Below are 22,980 nucleotides of genomic sequence, written 5' to 3'. Positions count from 1 at the left end.
TTCTCTCTTCCTGAGAGTCTGGCTTCTAATCTAGCAAGGTTAGAAGCCTGACTCTTGGGGCTAGCCTCTTGCAACTTTGCATGGTGGTTGGTGAGTTTTAGTCGAATTGGGTGGGAAGGGTTGGCCCGTTTGCCTCCCTTGAAGGGGTATCGGTCTCCACACCCCTTTCCCGAAGTCAATATAAATGTGCAGCCAAATGTCCGTAGAATTTAGCATTCATTTAAATATTTATGTGTTATCTGTACCCCACCATTCAAGTATCATACACACACCCCTCACCAAGGAAGGGAAAGAGCTGTCACACTTGAAACAATTGCCTCCTCCATCGAAAAATTAAGATCTCACGAGCACTGTGTCAACACCGACGGCTCAGTCCAATCTTCTACTGGACGGACTGCAGCAGCATGTAGGTTTTATAGAAATAATATTTGCACACAGACTGTCAGTGTCAGGTTAAACAACGGCCTCACCTCCACACGCAAAATTAGCGCCACTACAACTAGCTACCAGTACATTAAAATACATTAAAATACATTGGATGAGGAATAATATGTTTTGACTCAAAGTCTGCTCTTCAAGCAATCGAAAACTTCTCCAGGAAGATCAACAGCAAGAACCTCATACTACCATTTATAAATGACCTAATCACTGCTCAGAGTAAAGGGTTCCGAATCTCCTTTGTATGGATACCATCACACATAATTATAACCCATCATAATGACAGAGACATTAAAGCCAAATTAGCAGGTAATAAAGGTGAAGTTGAATTAGACCTAGGTATCCCCATCTCTGCTGTCGAAACTATATTGGTCCAAACACTCAGGTCTGATAGGAGATAAATTACTGACTCCCAATGATCTGAAAGCACCAGTATAAAAATCTATGATTTGTTCAGATCTGAAACCTATGTTTATGGGACGTACAAAACGTCCACCAAACTGTGCGACACAGTGAGAGATGCAACACAGACAGGAGGCACTGAACAACAGGCAGTGTCCTTAACTTGCATACAAACCAAACTAATGGAGAAGATTGTGCGAAAAAAGCTTGTGGAACATCTGGAGCGAAAGAACTTTGAAGCACAGCATCAACATGGTTTCAGGGATGGCAAGTCCTGCCTCACAGGATTAGTTGAATTCTACGACCAGACAACAAAAATCAGGCAAGAAAGAGAGGAGTGGGCAGACTGCATATTTTTGGATTGTCAGAAACCCTTTGATACAGTACCACACAAAAGGCTAATGAAAAAGCTGGAGATGCAGGCTGGAGTGAAAGGGAAGGTACTCCATTGGATAAGGGAGTACCTAAGCAACAGAAGACAGCGAGTCACTGTGAGGGGTGAGGTCTCAGATTGGCAAGACGTCACAAGTGGAGGCCCGCAGGGTTCAGTCCATGAACCTATACTGTTTCTGATATATGTAAATGTAATCCTATACCCAGAGGGTATAGAATCCTTCCTCTTATTGTTTGCTGGTGATGCGAAAATTATGAGAAGGATTAAAATAAAGAATGATAGTAGGAGGCTACAAGATGACCTAGACAGACTGAATGAATAGTCCAACAAATGGCTTCTAAAGTTCAACCGAGTAAATGCAAGGTAATGAAACTAGGCGATGGAAACAGGAGGCCAGACACAGGATACCGAATGGGAGATGAAGTACTTCAAGAAACGGACAGAGAGAAAGATGTAGGAGTTGATATCACACCAAACCTGTTTCCTGAAGCCCACATAAAAAGAATTACATCTGCAGCATACGCTAGGCTGGCTAACATCAGAACAGCCTTCAGGAACTTGTGTACGGCATCATTCAAAACATTGTACTCCCGCATATGTAAGACCAATCCTGGAGTATGCTGCCCCAGCTCGGAGCCCGTACCTTGTCAAACATAAGACAAAACTGGAAAAAGTTCAGAGGTATACCACTAGGCTAGTCCCAGAACTAAGAATCATGAGTTACGAGTAAAGGCTGAGTGAGATGGCCCTCACGACACTGGAAAACAGAAGAGTAAGGGGAGATATGATCACTACCTACAAAATTCTCAGAGGAGTTGAAATGGGGAGATAAGAATAAACTTTTTAACACGGGTGGTACGCGAACTTTTTCAGTGTCAGAGTAGTAAACAAGTGGAATGCATTAGGCAGTGATGTGGTGGAGGTTGACTCCATACACAGTTTCAAAAGTAGATATAATAGAGCCCAGTAGGCTTAGGAATCTGTACATCAGATGATTGACGGTTGAGAGGAGGGGACCAAAGAGCCAGAGCTCAACCCAGCAAGCACAACTAAGTGAGTACAACTAGGTGAGTGCACACACACACACACATACATACACATACCAAAGAGTCAGAGCCCAACCTCCGCAAGCACAAATAGGTGAGTACGCACACACACACACACACACACACACACACACACACACACACACACACACACATATACATATAATTAAGAACTTTGATAAAACAGCAAAACTTGTTGCTTTAGATTCAGAATATAGTTGCCTGCATCTTGTACAAAATAGCTACATTTTGAATTGATATGTACCAGCGTTCTTGGAATTTCTGGAATCAAATGAATGATGTACAAAGATTGCCTATAAGAGTACTTTCAGAAGCTGCCGGAACTCTGGCAGTTGTGCATGGTCTACCGAGGTTGCTAATGAGGTTAATACCAGTTACTAAGATCTGGATTCCTAACAGCAACTATAAGTGCAAATATGTTATGTAAATTCGTTCCTAGATGTACAAGTATGTGCTTAAGTGATGGTAAAGGATGTCTTACCTGGATAACAGCAGAGACATTTGTTTCCCTTGCACCCCTTTTTGTTTATCAATCCTGTACAGAGCTTCTTACTGGAGACACAGTAACCACCAAGAACATTGCAGGCGCTCAATGGCTTGCAAGCCTTGGCACAGCAGACGCATTTCTTCTTGGAGCAGCCTTTGGCTATCTGGCGCTCCGTCGACCCGCACTTCTTCTTGCACACGCCCTTGTATATCGTACACTTCTTTTTTGGGCTCATTGCACAAGCTATTTGAAAGATAATTATTATAAATTTATGCAGTATAATATTAAATAATATAATTATTTGAGGATCTCAATATGGGTTTTCATATAAATTTAACCACTCTTTAAATATATTATTATTGTTTTATCTAGAGCTACACTGAAATTTTTAAGATTCGGAGCATTATGTGAAAAGCCACAAACAATTGCAGTACAAAAAGTGATGGCAATTTTAATAATATAATTGGACATTATTCCAGAATATAATTTTTTAGCCTATCTACTCCGTATGAACCTGCTCATTGATATACAGCCCCTTAATATAAAAGAGCATTGTCCGGGAAAGCTAATAGAATCGTAAATACATATGCAGGTGCGTTTTGAATACCCTGTGATAGACGTGGTCAATGCACAATATTACATCACAGTAACAGCAGAGGATTTAATGATAAATAGTAATGGGCCTCAACAGATCTCCAGTAAACAGCAGGCGGTCCAGAGAAGTATACGCTGAGAACAACAGGAAAAACTCTATTGTTGTCAAAAAGTCAAACATATGGCTGCATTAGTGGTAAGAAGAACGAAAATAAAAATTAAACATAAAGTAGCAACAGTGACAAGTAGAGCGGAAGCAAATGAATGACTGGCTCAACAATATTCAGCTCGGGGTCAGCTCGTCTCTACGAGCACAATAAACTGCTGGAGAAAGTCCAGAGTAATTTACTACAACATTGTTGTCAGAAGTAAGAGCGCTGAGCTCAGAGGAGAGTTTAAGAGACCTGAATCAGACAATACTAGAGTCGAGTCTTGCTCAGTATGTTACTTCCGGAAGGAGAAATAGTGGTAGTGACGTCAAATAACTTCAAAAATCAAATACAGTCACAATTACTTATTATAGTAGAGAGTCCAGCTAACGGGACATTATAATTATCTATTTAATATTTTTTTCAACATTTGTTTCAAATTTTGTCACTTAACCTAAATTGTCTCTAATATATCTCGTTTGACACCGATGTATATTTCAGATGTATGAAAGTTACAGACTTAAAATATATTTTTGAGCAGGTTTTGTATCTCTCCATAGAACAGACATCAGTCATTATATGTAACTGTGAAAAGTAAAGTAAACTTACAACAAATAAATCTTGAGCATCTTTCACTTTCAAGTACTAGACTAATAGATAAGACATACAGAAAAAGTTAACAGCTCTAATCCCAAGTTACTAATTTAAAAAGTAATATCATCGTGGCGAGATACTGTTACTATCCCATATATAGTGGAGAGATGATGGATAGATGGATTGATACACCAGGCACAAAATGTAGAGGCAAACGTTTGATAGTCATAAGCAACTGTCAGGCTAATAACTTCCTGCTCCTTCCATTTCAACAAAATGAACAAACAAACATTGAAAACAAATAGACACTTACATGAGAGGCAACACTCGCACGACTTCCCCTTGCACTTGACACCGGCAACTTTGGTGTTGCAGGTCTTTTTCTTCTGGCACTTCCCGCCGGCTTGAGTACACTTTTTATAAGGTTTGCACTTTATTTTAGAGTCAATATCGCCACCATGATTCTCACCCGAGTCTGAATACCCTTTCCTCCCGTCTGACTGCTTCCCTTCCTCCTTTACTGCCGGCTCGTCACCTTTCTTACCCGCCTTGGCTTTACTTTTCTTGGGCTTTTTATTGTTTTTATTAGAGTTCTTGCTGCTTTTAACTTTGGGTTTATTCTTCTTGGTATTTTTGTGTTTCTTGCGTTTGTCCTTACTGTTTTTTTTACGGTTTTTCTTTGTTTTTTTGTTATGTTTCATTTGGATCTTATTAGTTTTGTTTTGCTTCTTTTTGTATTTATCCCCCTTTACTTTTATGCCTTTAACTTTCTTTGCTCTTTTCCCATTCATCACCTTCTTTTGTTTATTTGACGCTGGCTTCCTTCTTTGATTTTTGGTGGGTTTTGTTTTTTTTGAGTTTGTTTTCATTGTCTTTTTATTTTTTTTCTGTTTACGGCCGCCTGTCTTACGGTTTTTGGGTTTTGACTTTTTTAAATTTTTTCTTGATTTCTTCTTTTGTTTTTTCTCTGTAGTGACCTTTACTTTTATGCCTTTAACTTTCTTTGCTCTTTTCCCATTCATCACCTTCTTTTGTTTATTTGACGCTTGCTTCTCTCTTTGATTTTTTGGGGGTTTTGTTTTCTTTGAGTTTGTTTTCATTGTCGTTTTATTTTTTTTTTGTTTACGGCCGCCTGTCTTAGGGTTTTTGGGTTTTGACTTTTTTAAATTTTTTCTTGATTTCTTCTTTTGTTTTTTCTCTGAAGTGACTTTTCGTCCCTTAACGACCTTTTTGGCAGTGGGAACTTCTTTATTAGACTTGTCACGTCCCTTAGCAGCCTTCTTGACAGTGAAAACCTTTTTACCAGTCTTGACGCGACCATCTTTCTTCTTCTTCTGCCGCCGATGTTTGCCACGTTGGAGTTTATCCTTATTCTTGCCTCCGCGATCTTTCTTTCCGCTCTTGGTGCGACTAGTTTTTTTCTTACTTTTGATGGGTTGATCTACACTATTCTTTATGCCTTTCTTGCTTCCTCGACGTTTTTCTCCTTTCCTTTTGATAGAACTTTTCCTCTTCTGCCCATCATGACGCTTTTGTCCATTCTGGGTACGAAAACTCGTTTCTTGTTTTTTAGTTCGATGTTTTAACGATTTCTTAACAGTGTCAGCTTTTTTTATCTTGGAAGGAACAGATTTTCCTCCATTCTGGTCTCGGTGACCTGTTCTTACTTCATCAATTCTGCCGTGACCAACACTTTTCCCGCCATGTTTGTCAGTACCAGTGTTTCTTCTTCTCTGAGTCAGCAGGTCTTGATCATTTACCTCCTGACGATTTTCAACAGTTTTTCCATGCACCTGTAGATTGAAATACTTTGGTATTATCTCTCTCTCTCTCTGTATGTATGTATGTATGTATGTATGTATGTATGTATGTATGTATGTATGTATGTATGTATGTATGTATGTATGTATGTATATATATATATATATATATATATATATATATATATATATATATATATGTATATATATATATATATATATATATATATATATATATATATATATATATATATATATATATATATATATATATATATACGAACAAGTCTGAAAGGCTTATGTCCCCAGGACTATATGCAACTGAAAACTCACACCCCAGAAGTGACTCGAACCCATACTGCCAGGAGCAACGCAACTGGTATGTACAGGACGCCTTAATCCGCTTGACCATCACGACCGGATATAAGGAGGTGATAGCCGAAGCTATTTGACCCCCCTCCCCGCCGGCACCCGGCTAGTAATCTTGGGCATAGCATTTTATCAAATCACCAAATCAAATTATGTACAGTCGTGATGGTCAAGCGAATTAAAGCGTCCTGTACATACCAGTTGCGTTGCTCCTGGCAGTATGGGTTCGAGTCACTTTTGGGGTGTGAGTTTTCAGCTATATATATATATATATATATATATATATATATATATATATATATATATATATATATATATATATATATATATATATATTTATAAATATATATATCTATATACATATATATATATATATATATATATATATATATATATATTTATATATATATATATATATATATATATATATATATATATATATACATACATATATATATATATATATATATATATATATATATATATATATATATATATATATACATACATATATATATATATATATATATATATATATATATATATATATATATATATATATATATATATATATATATATATATATATATATATATGCGAAGAAGCTTGAATGGTCTCCAAGTCAGTATGCAACTGAAAACTCCTCACTCCAGAAGGATTCGAACCCAGGAAGCCAGGAGTTCTGTGCACCTTGGCGTACCTGGCTCATTAACCGCTTGACCACACTGACTGTACAAAAATGTTGGAAGTCGTGAGACCTATGTAAGAAATGCTTATGTTCCTTTTTGAAGACAAAGTCATTTAATTGCCAATAGAGTGGATGAACATTTCTCGGAAAATATATATGAAAAATATGTGTTGCCATCGCCCCTGAACTACACACGCTATTGTTTGATCACAAGGAAATAATTTGAGAAAATAAAAAATAAAAAACTCTATGCTAACGTTGTAAAACACATAGAGGCCATCAAATAAAACATTTGGCGGAAAAAGTGTTTTATTGTTGTTGTCGTCACACTAAAAACTTTTAGTTATATTAGAAGTCAGAATATATTGGAGGGTTCTTTAAATGCTAAGTCATAAAAATGTAATAGCCTTAAATCTAAAATATTCCTGCAAAACATACTTCCTGTGATTTACGACTTCTGTATGTGATCTTCGGAAGTGTATGCAATAGTGAAACATTCTTTTCAGCACAAATCTGTTTTATCTCCAAATATCGTAGTGATCATTTTTATATGTTCAAAGAGTATGAATGTATAGTTTGCAGGACATATATTCATTTTAACTAATGAACACTATTTAGATAAACAGAGAGAGAGAGAGAGGAGGGAATTATCAGGGGAAAGCGCCAAGGAATTATGACTATATAGCTCTTGGATGGGGACAGAATAAGGATTTGGAATGGGACGGGGAAATGGTGCCCAACCACTTGGACCGTCGGGGACTGAACGCTGAGCTGCTTGAAGCGAGACCGTCGCTCTACCGTCCAGCCCAAGTGGATGGACTTCCACTACAGAGAGAATATAAGAAGGAAATACTCAGCAAATGGACAGATGATATATTTTCTAAACTGCATAAAAATTGCAACAACTGAGTATAGATTCCCAGTTTGAATAAAGTTTACGTGAACAACATATTATTGGTTCTTATTATTTATACCACTGCAGTAAAATTGTACATATGAACCTCTGATTTGTTCATTGCCCATGATGGCGCTATAATAAATAGCTGTCTTTAATGTCCATATTTGTAGTCATGTAAACACTGTTATCTTCTTAAGTTGAAAATTTAAAGTGGGTGTATAGTACTGCGCTTACTTGGGCTGCACGTAAGGGATCCTCCGTACCTGTGCCAGGAGGAAAATACAGAAGACCAAAGCAGCTAGAATGAAAGTCTTCATGTTGGTAGCGTACAGCTGGGACAGCAGGAGTGGGCTGCTACTGTCTCTACTGCCACTGCTGCAGGGGACTACACCGACGTGTAGCAGCAACAGGGGCTTGGAGCACAGTCCCAGAACGTCCGCTGACCTGCCAGGGACTAGATGTACTAACACCGTAGGTAGCTCGGAAAAGTCTTTTATACCAGATCAGGACATGCATATGAAAGCTCGTTGCATTAATCGGCAGGTGTTGGGTTCCGTGACACATGGTGCACAAGGCGCACCCCTCGCCTAAACCCTCATTGGTTATTCAGGCCGTTGTCACGATGCGAAGGGAGTCCAATTTATCTACGCTTACTAAACAGAAGCGATTTTAGGAACCTATTCCCTCTCACCTAGTCTAATGAAACCAAATGACATTTGTCACAGAAAATCTACTTTAGCAATGTATTTTTTGCCAGTAACTGGGATTCAATTTGTATATTTTGTATTCCGAGCATTAAGTTACAGGTATAATTTATTTATATATATATATATATATATATATATATATATATATATATATATATATATATATATATATATATATATATATATATATATATATATATATATATATATATATATATATATATATATAATTATATATTCTTGTAAAGCCGCTAATACGCCAAGCGTTTCGGGCAGGTCCTTAATCTAACAGATAATTTTAAGTAGGTAATTTCTAGAAAAAATTCTAAAATGTTAACTGGTACATGATAAGACAATTTGACAAAAATTAGTAGGTACTTTAAAGTAAAATTTTAGGGTTATCAACTGGTACATTGTAGCATAATTTGAGGGTTATTTCAAGATATAATGCAGTAAAATATGCGTTCAATATAACAACCATGATTTAAGATGATAGCAATGATTACAATGGTGAGATTGTATGGCATAGGCACATATATTGGGGGATTGGGTAGCACAAAATATAGTTACGAGTTAAAAGCACTAGGTAGGAAACTGTGAAAATTATATTAGAGAGTGAGTTTCATAGACTGGGTCCCTTTATTTGCATTGAGTGTTTACACAGATTACGTATGACTCTGGGGATATCAAAGAGATATATATTTCTGGTGGGGTGATTATGGGTTCTGTTACATATGTCCAGAGGGAGTTTCAAAACAGGATTTGCATTTAAGAACAGGATTTTGTAAATGTAAATGGCACAAGATAATGTGTGGAGTGAGGTTATGTTTAACATGTTTAAGGATTTAAATATGGGAGCTGAGTATTGTCTGTAAGCAGAGTTTGTTATTATCCTGACAGCAGATTTTTGCTGGGTTTAGATGGGCTTGTGGTAGTTTGCAGCTGTTGAACCCCATGCACAGATATCATATGTAAGATAGGGATAAATTAGCGCGTAGTATAGTGAGAGGAGAGCAGAGTTTGGAACATAATATCTGACCTTAGAGAGTATACTACCGTTGATGAAATTTTCTTGGTTATGTGTTGTATGTGGTTGCTGATGTTGAGTCTCTTGTCTAAGTATAGGCCAAGGAACTTTCCATCATTTTTATTCCTGATGTTAACATTATCTATCTGAAGCTGAATTGCATTTGTTGATTTGCTTCCAAATAAGATGTAGTAGGTCGTTTCTATGTTTAGTGTGAGTTGATTGGTTGACATCCATAAGTGGACCTTTTTTTAATTCATTATTTACAACATTATTTAATGAGTGTGGGTTGGGGGTCTGAGTACATGAGGGTAGTATCGTCAGCAAGTAATACAGTTTTAAGAATGTTATATTATTTGAAGACGGCTATATTGCCATATTGGGTTAGCGCTCTATTTAAATTTATAGTAATTATAGAAAGTTTCCTAATTACATGTGTGTAATTAACTGTGTGAATACATTCATATATACGCACAAATATAGACGAGTTGGTTTTATGTACAAACCAAAAACACTAATTCTCGACTTCACATAGTAAGAAAATATATATACCTTTTCATGGTTATTTTACTTCGGAAAGTTCAATTAAAATACGTTCTCTCTATATTGAAAAACAAATGATCTGTGTTTTGAGTCTGAATAAGTGAGCTCTGTAACAGCGGAACTGCACCTTAAGTAAAATATAATTCAAATATATTTTGTCGAATATTGAACACATATGACCAGTATACCTATATTATACTATATAATGCGGTTGATTTTCACTTCAATATATATTAAAAGAAAATCATTGCTATTTAGAATGTAAATGTTCTTCAAGATGTTCGAGAACTTTATGCAGACGATGAGTCACAATAACGCGTCTGAAGAAATGATGACCAAACCACAACTCAGGAAATGGAGAACCGACAACGTTTCGGTCAGTCCTGATCCAATGGTAAGTCGTCGTATAGAAACGTTGTCTCTTCCCCCAGTGTCTGAGTTGTGGTTTGGTCATTATTCGAGAACCTTTCTCTTGACGCTTAAGAACAATAGCTTGGTTTGCTTGACACCGCAAAGCTAACAATGTATTCGTCAACAGAAATAAAATTCACATTAAATTCCGGTAATTACTCTAACCAGCAGAAGCATTTATCCGGCTGATTACCGGATTGTATGTCCACCAACCTGTCTCTCAGCTCACTCTAGAAATTGAGAATGAAATATCTACGTGCGTCAATATACAATGACCGTCAAGCAGTAGACATCCTCATCGCATTTTCACGTATCAGTTCCTAAATAGTAACTTAAGAAAAATAATTCTACGTTACTTGACATTCCATATATTTTTCTAACATATTGCATTGCATTTATAAAGGTAAATTCACCATTAACGCCAAATGTCGTCATAATTATATTCAAACAACAATATTTAATGATTATATTTGTAAATTATGTAAATATCTTATTTGTAATTAAAAAACATGCAGCAATTGACTATGACATAGATATCGCAATAAGACTATATAATGTTAGGATATCTTTAGTGCTGATGTGGTTTTGTGTAGAAATTATGTGATCCGTAATAGAGACTTGTTATGCAGGCGATGAGTCACAATAACGTGGCTGAAGAATGTTGATCAGACCTGGTCTGGAGACCTGGTCTGGAGACCTGGTCTGGAGATCTGGTCTGCAGACTTGTTATTTTGCATTGCGAGACGCCTTGAAAGAGATATCATCCATTATCTACTACCTGAAGAATACAGCGTGGGACGAGTGTGACAGACGTGATGTCGACGTCGACAGAGCTGCCCCCCCCCCCCACCCATAGAGAGGGTTCAAGGAACCCTTTAAATTTGCCCAGCTGTCTGAGTTGCCAGAGGCGGCGAGAGGAGAGCTGCCAACGTTCTCTAGTTCATTTACTTTTATATATCTCTCGTATCACAATTATTATTATTGGAAATATTCTAGTGACCTGTAACACTGAATAACATTGTTATTAATGGAAACGTATCCTAGTCTGGTAACACTGAATAACACTGTGATCATTGAACACGTAACATTGTCTGGTGACACTGAGTCTAACCACTGAGCTACATTGCTGGGTTGCAGAGTTTCAAACCCTGCTGGCGACCTTATTAGTTGAGTGACACTCAACACCCCTTGTGACACCCTTGTGTGACAGGTGACCTGTGACCTTATGTTATGGAGGGCAGGACTCGGAGGAAGTGCTGTAGCTGCAGAAACGACACCTTGAGGTTAGTATCAAATTTTCTTTCACTCTTCCGTGGGTACAAGGCCGGATCGTCTGAAGGGCCCCCAGGGCGACAAATGGCACCCAAGTGTGTGGGAGCAAAGACCCGCGGTGGTGGTCATGGTGTGGTCCTCATCTCAGGCACCGACACCGACCCCTAGGCCTTGTAACAATGGTTAAAGGAATTGCAACCTGGAGTAGTATTGCCCTCACGAGGATCCCGAAACCTCTCCGAAGCACAACCGGAGTTTCACAGAATTCCCCATGCACACGGGCTCTGTCAACCAAATATTCTACCACCACCCGTGACTAGGTTCGAACCCGCGTCACGGCCCTTGTGGATTTGTTAATTTGATATATCACGGTATTGTAATTTATGTGTGTATAGGTAAGATATATTTGGGATGAGGAGCTTGGGGAATAAGGGAAGAGAAATAAGGGAGGAAGGAGCAGGTGTAGATTAGAAGAAAGGGGGGGGGGGGGGAAATAAGGGAAAGAGATCCGAGCACAGCCGCGTACCTCATCTACTTTAATATGAATGGAAGATGCATGAACTTCATTCACAGCCTCACGATCTCCATACACAGCCTCACGACATTTTTACACAGCCTCACGATCTCCATACACAGCCTCACAATCTCCATACACAGCCCCACGATCTACATTCACAGCCTCACTAATAGATACGATGAAAGACCAGAGAGCAGATGTACATAGCATACATGTCGTATGTAATTTAATACAGGATGGGAAGGTCATGCATGGTGATCATATCATTGTATATGCTATGTTTATATATATATATATATATATATATATATATATATATATATATATATATATATATATATATGTATTATATGTTGTTGAATATGACAGAAAGGGACATATTTAACTATTCCTCACTCACTCCCGCATCCCCTCGTCCTCTCCAACAATTCCCCCCTTCCCCATCCCTTTGTCCTCCCCACTCTAACGTGTCCTCGTCCTTCTAATAATTTCCCACTCCACTGTTCCCTCGTCTTCCCCACAATCTTCCACTCCCCCGTCCCCCTCGTTCTCCCTACCATTCCCCCACTTTCCCATCTTCTCGTCTTCCCTACCATCCCCCACTCCCCTGTCCTCTTATCCTCCCCACCATTTTCCACTACACTGTCTCCTCGACCCCACCATCCCCAACTCCCCTGTCCCCTCGTCCTTCCCACCATTACCCCCTCCCTTGTCTCCTCGTCCTTCCCATTATCCTCCCCTCCTGTCCTCTCGTCCTCCCCACCATTCCCCACTCCGTCGGCCGATGCATTCCCAAATGATCTAATGTTTCCATCAGAAAATTGGGAACATCAAATGATCTGATGTTCCGATCACTTAAATTTAAGAAAAACAGTTAAAAAATAAATGAAAATTAATGAAAAAATAAAAAATAAACTATACTCACAAAATGAACTGTATGATAAACAACACAGCTCAATTCGAATGCAATTTCACACAAAATAAATGAATCACAATGAAAAGAAATAGAAATCTATGAAAATTTAATTTATCAATGAAATTGGAAACATTGAAATGGAATCAAAACATATTTAGTACAACGTGTTTTGCTCTTACGTGCAAAAGATGGCGCTGTTTCTTAAAAATGAATGTGTTTACCTGGCATAGGTGTGGCATCTATACTTTTACTTATGAAATGAACGGAATGGTAAGCATCACAACTCAATTCCAACACAATGTCACACAAAATAATTAAATCAGAATGAAAATAAATCGAAATCATTTGAAAATTAAATCGTACCTATTAGCCAGAATTGAAATCATTTGAAAATTAAATTTATCAATGAAATCGGAAACATTGAAATGGAATCATAACATATGTAGTATATCGTGTTGCTAATATGTGCAACAGATGGCAGTGTTTTTCAAAAAAGCGTGCTTTTACCTGTCACAGGTGTGGCATCTATATAGCAGGTATATAAAAATACGAACGTCTTCGAATGGAATATTGTGTTAAAATTTCAAGCAATCAGTGAAGAACTTTCGGAGATTACAGCGTGTTGTGCTTTTACGTCCAACAGATGGCGCTGTTATTAAAAAAAACATGTTTTTTTCGTGTCACTGCTAAGGCATGTATATATATATATATATATATATATATATATATATTACATTTTCAAAGACTTCACAAATACACAACTGATTAGAACTTGCGTTTCCCTGATTTTATATCTACATTTGAGTGAGGTGGGAAGGGTGATGTGGCATTACATTTGAGTAAGGTGGGAAGGATGATGTGGCATTAGAGGATATTAATAGGGTATTAAAAGTATCAACACAAGACAGAACACGAAACAATGGATATTGAATAGAAGTGTTTGTAGAAAGCCTATTGGTCCATATTTCTTGATGCTTCTATATTGGAGCGGAGTCTTGAGGTGGGTAGAATATAGTTGTGCAATAATTGGCTGTTGATTGCTGGTGTTGACTTCTTGATGTGTAGTGCCTCGCAAACGTCGAGCCGCCTGCTATCGCTGTATCTATCGATGATTTCTGTGTTGTTTACTAGGATTTCTCTGGCGATGGTTTGGTTATGGGAAGAGATTATATGTTCCTTAATGGAGCCCTGTTGTTTATGCATCGTTAAACGCCTAGAAAGAGATGTTGTTGTCTTGCCTATATACTGGGTTTTTTGGAGCTTACAGTCCCCAAGTGGGCATTTGAAGGCATAGACGACGTTAGTCTCTTTTAAAGCGTTCTGTTTCGTGTCTGGAGAGTTTCTCATGAGTAGGCTGGCCGTTTTTCTGGTTTTATAGTAAATCGTCAGTTGTATCCTCTGATTTTTGTCTGTAGGGATAACGTTTCTATTAACAATATCTTTCAGGACCCTTTCCTCTGTTTTATGAGCTGTGGAAAAGAAGTTCCTGTAAAATAGTCTAATAGGGGGTATAGGTGTTGTGTTAGTTGTCTCTTCGGAGGTTGCATGGCTTTTCACTTTCCTTCTTATGATGTCTTCGATGAAACCATTGGAGAAGCCGTTATTGACTAGAACCTGCCTTACCCTACAGAGTTCTTCGTCGACTTGCTTCCATTCTGAGCTGTGGCTGAGAGCACGGTCGACGTATGCGTTAACAACACTCCTCTTGTACCTGTCAGGGCAGTCGCTGTTGGCATTTAGGCACATTCCTATGTTTGTTTCCTTTGTGTAGACTGCAGTGTGGAAACCTCCGCCCTTTTCCATGACTGTTACATCTAGAAAAGGCAGCTTCCCATCCTTTTCCGTCTCGTAAGTGAAACGCAGCACGGAACTCTGCTCAAATGCCTCCTTCAGCTCCTGCAGATGTCTGACATCAGGTACCTGTGTAAAAATGTCGTCAACATACCTGCAGTATATGGCCGGTTTCAAGTTCATGTCGACTAAGACTTTTTGCTCGATGGTACCCATGTAGAAGTTTGCAAACAGGACACCTAGGGGAGAACCCATAGCGACCCCATCTACTTGCTTATACATGTGCCCATCCGGGCTCAAGAAGGGTGCCTCTTTAGTACAAGCTTGGAGTAGTTTCCTCAGAATACTTTCTGGCATGTCAAGAGGAGTACAGGCTGGATCACGATACACTCTGTCGGCTATCATTCCGATTGTCTCGTCCACAGGTACGTTAGTGAACAGCGATTCTACGTCCAACGAGGCTCTTATCCCTGTGGCCCGTGCGCCCCGTAGTAAGTCCACAAATTCCTTTGGAGACTTCAGGCTGAAGGCGCAAGGAACATAAGGAGTCAGCAGGCCGTTGAGTCGCTTCGCCAATCTGTACGTGGGTGTGGGTATCTGGCTAATGATTGGCCGAAGTGGGTTTCCAGGCTTGTGCGTCTTGACATTTCCATACGCATATCCAGGTTTATATTCCCCAATGATCTTTGGCAGGTGGAGTCCTGATTTCTTGGCGTTCACAGTTTCGATCAGTTTGTTGACCTTTGCTTTTAATTCGGCTGTAGTGTCCTTCGTTACCCTTTGGAACTTAGTTTGGTCAGAGAGTATGATGTTCATTTTCGCCAGATATTCGTCTTTTTTAAGAATGACATATATTGGCGACTTGTCACCTCTCCTGACAACTATCTCCTTGTTCTCACGAAGGCTTTTAGCTGCCGCTCTAAGCTCGGGGGACAGTATGGTGCTTCTGTAGTTGCCTCGATTCTTTCCTCCTTCTGCAATAAGTTCTGCTTGTAAGGTATCTTTGGTAGTGACCTTCTTTTGTGTCTCGAGGTCGAATATGTCGTCCAACAGAATTTCCAACTCCACTTTCCGGGCCATTTCACTTCTGTTGGACGACATATTCGACCTCGAGACACAAAAGAAGGTCACTACCAAAGATACCTTACAAGCAGAACTTATTGCAGAAGGAGGAAAGAATCGAGGCAACTACAGAAGCACCATACTGTCCCCCGAGCTTAGAGCGGCAGCTAAAAGCCTTCGTGAGAACAAGGAGATAGTTGTCAGGAGAGGTGACAAGTCGCCAATATATGTCATTCTTAAAAAAGACGAATATCTGGCGAAAATGAACATCATACTCTCTGACCAAACTAAGTTCCAAAGGGTAACGAAGGACACTACAGCCGAATTAAAAGCAAAGGTCAACAAACTGATCGAAACTGTGAACGCCAAGAAATCAGGACTCCACCTGCCAAAGATCATTGGGGAATATAAACCTGGATATGCGTATGGAAATGTCAAGACGCACAAGCCTGGAAACCCACTTCGGCCAATCATTAGCCAGATACCCACACCCACGTACAGATTGGCGAAGCGACTCAACGGCCTGCTGACTCCTTATGTTCCTTGCGCCTTCAGCCTGAAGTCTCCAAAGGAATTTGTGGACTTACTACGGGGCGCACGGGCCACAGGGATAAGAGCCTCGTTGGACGTAGAATCGCTGTTCACTAACGTACCTGTGGACGAGACAATCGGAATGATAGCCGACAGAGTGTATCGTGATCCAGCCTGTACTCCTCTTGACATGCCAGAAAGTATTCTGAGGAAACTACTCCAAGCTTGTACTAAAGAGGCACCCTTCTTGAGCCCGGATGGGCACATGTATAAGCAAGTAGATGGGGTCGCTATGGGTTCTCCCCTAGGTGTCCTGTTTGCAAACTTCTACATGGGTACCATCGAGCAAAAAGTCTTAGTCGACATGAACTTGAAACCGGCCATATACTGCAGGTATGTTGACGACATTTTTACACAGGTACCTGATGTCAGACATCTGCAGGAGCTGAAGGAGGCATTTGAGCAGAGTTCCGTGCTGCGTTTCACTTACGAGACGGAAAAGGATGGGAAGCTGCCTTTTCTAGATGTAACAGTCATGGAAAAGGGCGGAGGTTTCCACACTGCAGTCTACACAAAGGAAACAAACATAGGAATGTGCCTAAATGCCAACAGCGACTGCCCTGACAGGTACAAGAGGAGTGTTGTTAACGCATACGTCGACCGTGCTCTCAGCCACAGCTCAGAATGGAAGCAAGTCGACGAAGAACTCTGTAGGGTAAGGCAGGTTCTAGTCAATAACGGCTTCTCCAATGGTTTCACCGAAGACATCATAAGAAGGAAAGTGAAAAGCCATGCAACCTCCGAAGAGACAACTAACACAACACCTATACCCCCTATTAGACTATTTTACAGGAACTTCTTTTCCACAGCTCATAAAACAGAGGAAAGGGTCCTGAAAGATATTGTTAATAGAAACGTTATCCCTACAGACAAAAATCAGAGGATACAACTGACGATTTACTATAAAACCAGAAAAACGGCCAGCCTACTCATGAGAAACTCTCCAGACACGAAACAGAACGCTTTAAAAGAGACTAACGTCGTCTATGCCTTCAAATGCCCACTTGGGGACTGTAAGCTCCAAAAAACCCAGTATATAGGCAAGACAACAACATCTCTTTCTAGGCGTTTAACGATGCATAAACAACAGGGCTCCATTAAGGAACATATAATCTCTTCCCATAACCAAACCATCGCCAGAGAAATCCTAGTAAACAACACAGAAATCATCGATAGATACAGCGATAGCAGGCGGCTCGACGTTTGCGAGGCACTACACATCAAGAAGTCAACACCAGCAATCAACAGCCAATTATTGCACAACTATATTCTACCCACCTCAAGACTCCGCTCCAATATAGAAGCATCAAGAAATATGGACCAATAGGCTTTCTACAAACACTTCTATTCAATATCCATTGTTTCGTGTTCTGTCTTGTGTTGATACTTTTAATACCCTATTAATATCCTCTAATGCCACATCATCCTTCCCACCTTACTCAAATGTAATGCCACATCACCCTTCCCACCTCACTCAAATGTAGATATAAAATCAGGGAAACGCAAGTTCTAATCAGTTGTGTATTTGTGAAGTCTTTGAAAATGTAATAAGTTTTACGAAACGCGCCCGTGTCGCGTCAGACTAGAAATATATATATATATATATATATATATATATATATATATATATATATATATATATATATGTCGTACCTAGTAGCCAGAACTCACTTCTCAGCCTACTATGCAAGGCCAAATTTGCCTAGTAAGCCAAGTTTTCATGAATTAATTGTTTTTCGACTACCTAACCTAACCTAACCTAACTTTTTCGGCTACCTAACCTAACCTAACCTATAAAGATAGGTTAGGTTAGGTTAGGTAGGGTTGGTTAGGTTCGGTCCTATATCTACGTTAATTTTAACTCCAATAAAATAAAATTGACCTCATACACAATGAAATGGTTAGCTTTATCATTTCATAAGAAAAAAATTAGAGAAAATATATTAATTCAGGAAAACTTGGCTTATTAGGCAAATCGGGCCTTGCATAATAGGCTCAGAAGTGCGTTCTGGCTACTAGGTACGACATATATATATATATATATATATATATATATATATATATATATATATATATATATATATATATATATATATACATATATATATATAGAATATATATAAATATATATATATATATATATATATATATATATATATATATATATATATATATGTCGTACCTAGTAGCCAGAATGCACTTCTTAGCCTACTATGCAAGGCCCAATTTGCCTAATAAGCCAAGTTTTCATGAATTAATTGTTTTTCGACTACCTAACCTACCTAACCTAACCTAACCTAACTTTTTCGGCTACCTAACCTAACCTAACCTATAAAGATAGGTTAGGTTAGGTTAGGTTGGGTTGGTTAGGTTCGGTCATATATCTACGTTAATTTTAACTCCAATAAAAAAAAATTGACCTCAAACATAATGAAATGGCTAGCTTTATCATTTCATAAGAAAAAAATTAGAGAAAATATATTAATTCAGGAAAACTTGGCTTATTAGGCAAATCGGGCCTTGCATAGTAGGCTGAGAAGTGAGTTCTGGCTACTAGGTACGACATATATATATATATATATATATATATATATATATTTTTTTTTTTAAACCTAGAAGGGGTACCACCTCTGGTGCAAATGTAGGGACCCATAGCCTCGGAGAAGAAAATAAAGAGTACTCAGAGAAGCCCTTGTGGATCCTCACTGAACACTTTGATATTTTCTTCTCCTACCACCCCTATTCTTTTGTTAAGTGTATATTTATCTAACTTTATTTGAAAATGTCATTACACAAAAAAAGTTACAATATTGATTACATACAGGGTACAAGGCTGCTTGTCACAAGTTGAATAGCTCCTCCAACTCCTCAGATGGCGGGCAGGAACCATGGATGCAGTGAGCATTTCCTCTCTGGATTGCCACACTAAGGCGCTGAAAAAGAAAACTGGCAGCTCTGGGGTCTCTAGTTGTTTCGATTAGCTTAGACCCCAACTCCTTTAAAAAGCTAGCAGCACTTTTACCCCAGGCACCAAGTGTCTCTGAGGCAATGGGGACAAAATTGTAGTGGTGCTCAAGGTCTCTGTATTTACGTGACTTGGCCGCTTCCCGGTGATTGGCAGCTCCTCCTGCTTGTGTAGCACTGAAGTCAACATAGGTATTGGCTAAAGTTGAAACGCAAGTGTAGTCCCACACCAACTGTCTACCATTCTTCCAGGGGTTCACCGTAATTCCGTCTGGGCGACCGACAGGCTCATCAGAGTTGCGGGACATTAGGTAACGGGGCTCTCTCTCTGCTGGACAACCGGCTGTGGTAAGGCTTCTCTTAATAATGTCATTAACCTCGCCATGTCTTGCATGCCATTCTCCCGTCCTTTGGCAAAGAAGGTCATGCCGTCCATATCTGTCGGCCTCTGCCTCGCCGCAAATACACCTGTAATCGGTGTGGATTGGGGCAGCTAGGCGGAGAGCCACGGCAATTCGGAGGGCCTGCGGTGTGAGACGGGTGCCGGTTGCTGACATTGGGGTTGCTAATAGGAAATCACCTGCATGGGGAGCTGCTACAGCTCTAAGTCGGGCAGTGTCATGTGGTGTCGTCGCAGCTTCTAGCAAAGTTGCAGCTTCTTGGTCGGCAATGGGGCGATCCCAGCTGGATTGCTTATGGGCTTCATAAGGCGGTGGTTGGGGTGCTGGTCCTGCGAGAGAGACCCATTTGGTTGTGCAGTCTGTGAAGCTGGGATCATGCACCCCTGCCTGTTGAACTAGGTGCTCAGGTAGGATTTCCTTCACCAGGTTGTCAGACCCCACTGAAGAGGACAGGAATGCTGGTACAGCAATTTGTGTTGCTGTGCGCACGCCAAGGCCCCCGAGTCTGACAGGAAGGGAGGCCTGTTTCCACTGTGAATCGCTGAAAGAAAGATTGAGGGCTTTTTCTAGTGTTGATTTCAGCAAGCTGTCATACTCTTCTAATTTAATATTGTTGGAAGATGGCGAACATCTTAGAAAGTAGGTCAGCCTGGGAAGGGACAAGCATCTGGTGATGAGGTAAAGTGCATCATGAGCATCGATGTCTTCAATCCTCTCGTTCATCCTCTTCAGGTCAGTGATCTTCTTACCGAGGACCCCGTCGATGGCATTCCTTCCAAGATGAGCACCTAGGAGTGTGCTGTCCTCAGGGTTGGTTGTATGAATGTCAGGCAAAACAACCTTTATTTGCTCTATTATGTGCTGGTTGGTGGAGGTTATTTCGCACTTGGAAGGGTTCAGGGTGAGGCCTAGGCTTGCTCCTTGCTCCTGGATTATCCTTATGTCGTCCAAGAGTGAGGCTGGGGAGCCGGCTAGAGTACCATCATCCAAAAACCAAATGTTGAGCTCACTGGACAGGTTATCGGTGACTTCCTTGATAACTAGGCAGAACAGAAAAGGAGCAAGGGGGTCACCTTGTTGGACACCTTCTTGTGATTCAATTTCATGTTCCCCAAAAAGCAGAGTTAGATTCTTGCTGTAGCATGAGTTTACAAACGGGTAGAGGGAAGGAAAAAGGCGATGAACTGCACTGAGTACTGCATCCCTTCTAACCAGATTGAAAGCATTTTTGAAGTCCAGCTTTATCAGGGCTTTTTCATTCGTAATGTTGGCAATGTAGGCTCTAGCTGCATGAGCCGCTGCCTCACACCCTTGGGGAATGCCAAACCCAAGCTGTTTTGGCTTCAGCATGTCGGCTGCTGCCTGACTAACTGCTCTAGCAGCAGCCTTAGCGACGAGACGCCGGAGTGAATTGCCTACAGCTATCGGTCTGATTCCTCCATCTTTTTTCCTCAGGGCACAGAGGGTAGCGCCAAAAAAGAGAGGCCATATGGTCTCTGGTATGTTGCCAGCTAGACATGTGTTGGCGAATCTAGTTAGTTCCACCAGGAGGCCCTGTGCAATGTCTCCCAGTGCAGGGTTGAGCATTTGTTTGATGTGGTTGGGTCGTAGTCCTGTGAACCCACCTGCTGATCCTGGTGGGAAGGATAAAGCTGCTTTGTGCACCATGGATTCGAGCACACACAGGGGTTCTGCTCTGGTGACACCGACTAGGGGAACACTGTCGTCACGAGGAGCTCTGGGTGGGTGTTTTTCTCTCAGGGCTTGTGCTGTAACGGCATCCCTGGTGGCAACTGTGTCTTCACTGGTGATGACTCTGATCGCCCCTATTGTGTTGCCTTCTTCTATTTTCTTGCTGACTGTTGCTCTGATTTTGGATGCCTCGGTTCTGCTGTTGATACCTTTCCTGCGGTGGGTGTTTTTAGCACGAGTGGGGAGGGGTTCCTGGTTGTCCTCTCTAGGAAAACTATTTATAGCCATAATGACCGAGGAAGCTAGTGATTTGTCTCTCCTTGCAGGGACAGCTAGGCATATGTTTCCAAACAGGAGAAGGTTGTGCCATGCTTGGATAGTTCCGGGGGAGTCATTGACCTTTTTCAAGAGGCTGGATAGTTTGGCTGCTGCCTGGGGCCGGGCAACTTTGGGGATGTGCTGCAGGGTTCCAACCGATGTTGCTTTGATGGCTTCTAGTAGATTCTCAGTCGAAATGAAGCTGTTGGAGGTGTTTTCCCTGACTGCTGGAGTGGGGCCTTGATTGATACCCTCTTTGGAAGGGCGCCACATACCCGGACAATCGGTTCCGTTCTGAGCATGCTTGCGCACATCTCCGTTACGCTTGAGTCTCCACACCTTGTCACACACTTGGCATGTGCCATACCTGTCGTCGATTGATGGCTCCTCTTGGCTGAGAGAAGCCTGGCTGTCAGTCGTGACCTGCGACATCGGCGGGCGCTGGGTGGGCGCTGGGCGGGCGCTGGGTGGGCGCTGGGCGGGCGCTGGGCGGGCGCTGGGCGGGCGCTGGGTGGGCTCTGGGCGGGCGCAGGGCGGGCGCTGGGTGGGCGCTGGGCGGAAGTAGCGTGAGGGGGTGGACACAGGGAGGTAGCGGTCGCGGTTGGGGGTGGGGCAGGGGGAAGAGGGTGACTCTTGGGTTGGGTGACGGTACACACTGGCGGGTATGGGGAGGGGGGGAGAGCAGAGGGGTGACACTAACACGTTTGTATAATCACGTGATATATCACTGCACAATATAAACTGGTTCACTGTGGCCTCGATGCACTTAAAACACGATACCAGTTTCCCGAGAGCCGAGGTATCTATTTTTCATTGATATTTTCATAAACACTTACACACTGGTCACCCCCCTCGACTGACCGCACAACAACACCCCATCCCCACCACCCCCCACCCCCACCACCATAACCGAGGGAGCCCCTCAGGG

General features: G+C 40.8%; 1 protein-coding gene across 1 annotated transcript in view; it reads right to left on the bottom strand.

Moving 5' to 3' along the window:
- Window positions 1-22,980, bottom strand: part of LOC138349805 (uncharacterized) — a 39,312-nt gene that overhangs the window by 4,516 nt on the left and 11,816 nt on the right. The window contains exons 3-4 of the mRNA XM_069313133.1: window positions 4,439-5,918; window positions 2,783-3,031 (exon numbers count right to left, since the gene is read on the bottom strand). Of these exons, the coding sequence (XP_069169234.1) occupies window positions 2,783-3,031; window positions 4,439-5,918 (1,729 nt within the window). The remainder of the gene's footprint in view (window positions 1-2,782; window positions 3,032-4,438; window positions 5,919-22,980) is intronic.

The sequence above is a fragment of the Procambarus clarkii genome, chromosome 74 (genome assembly GCF_040958095.1).
Source record: "Procambarus clarkii isolate CNS0578487 chromosome 74, FALCON_Pclarkii_2.0, whole genome shotgun sequence".
NCBI classification, from domain to species: Eukaryota; Metazoa; Arthropoda; class Malacostraca; order Decapoda; family Cambaridae; genus Procambarus; species Procambarus clarkii.
Note: the sequence above shows the minus strand (reverse complement) of the source record. Positions and strands in the feature narration are given on the sequence as shown.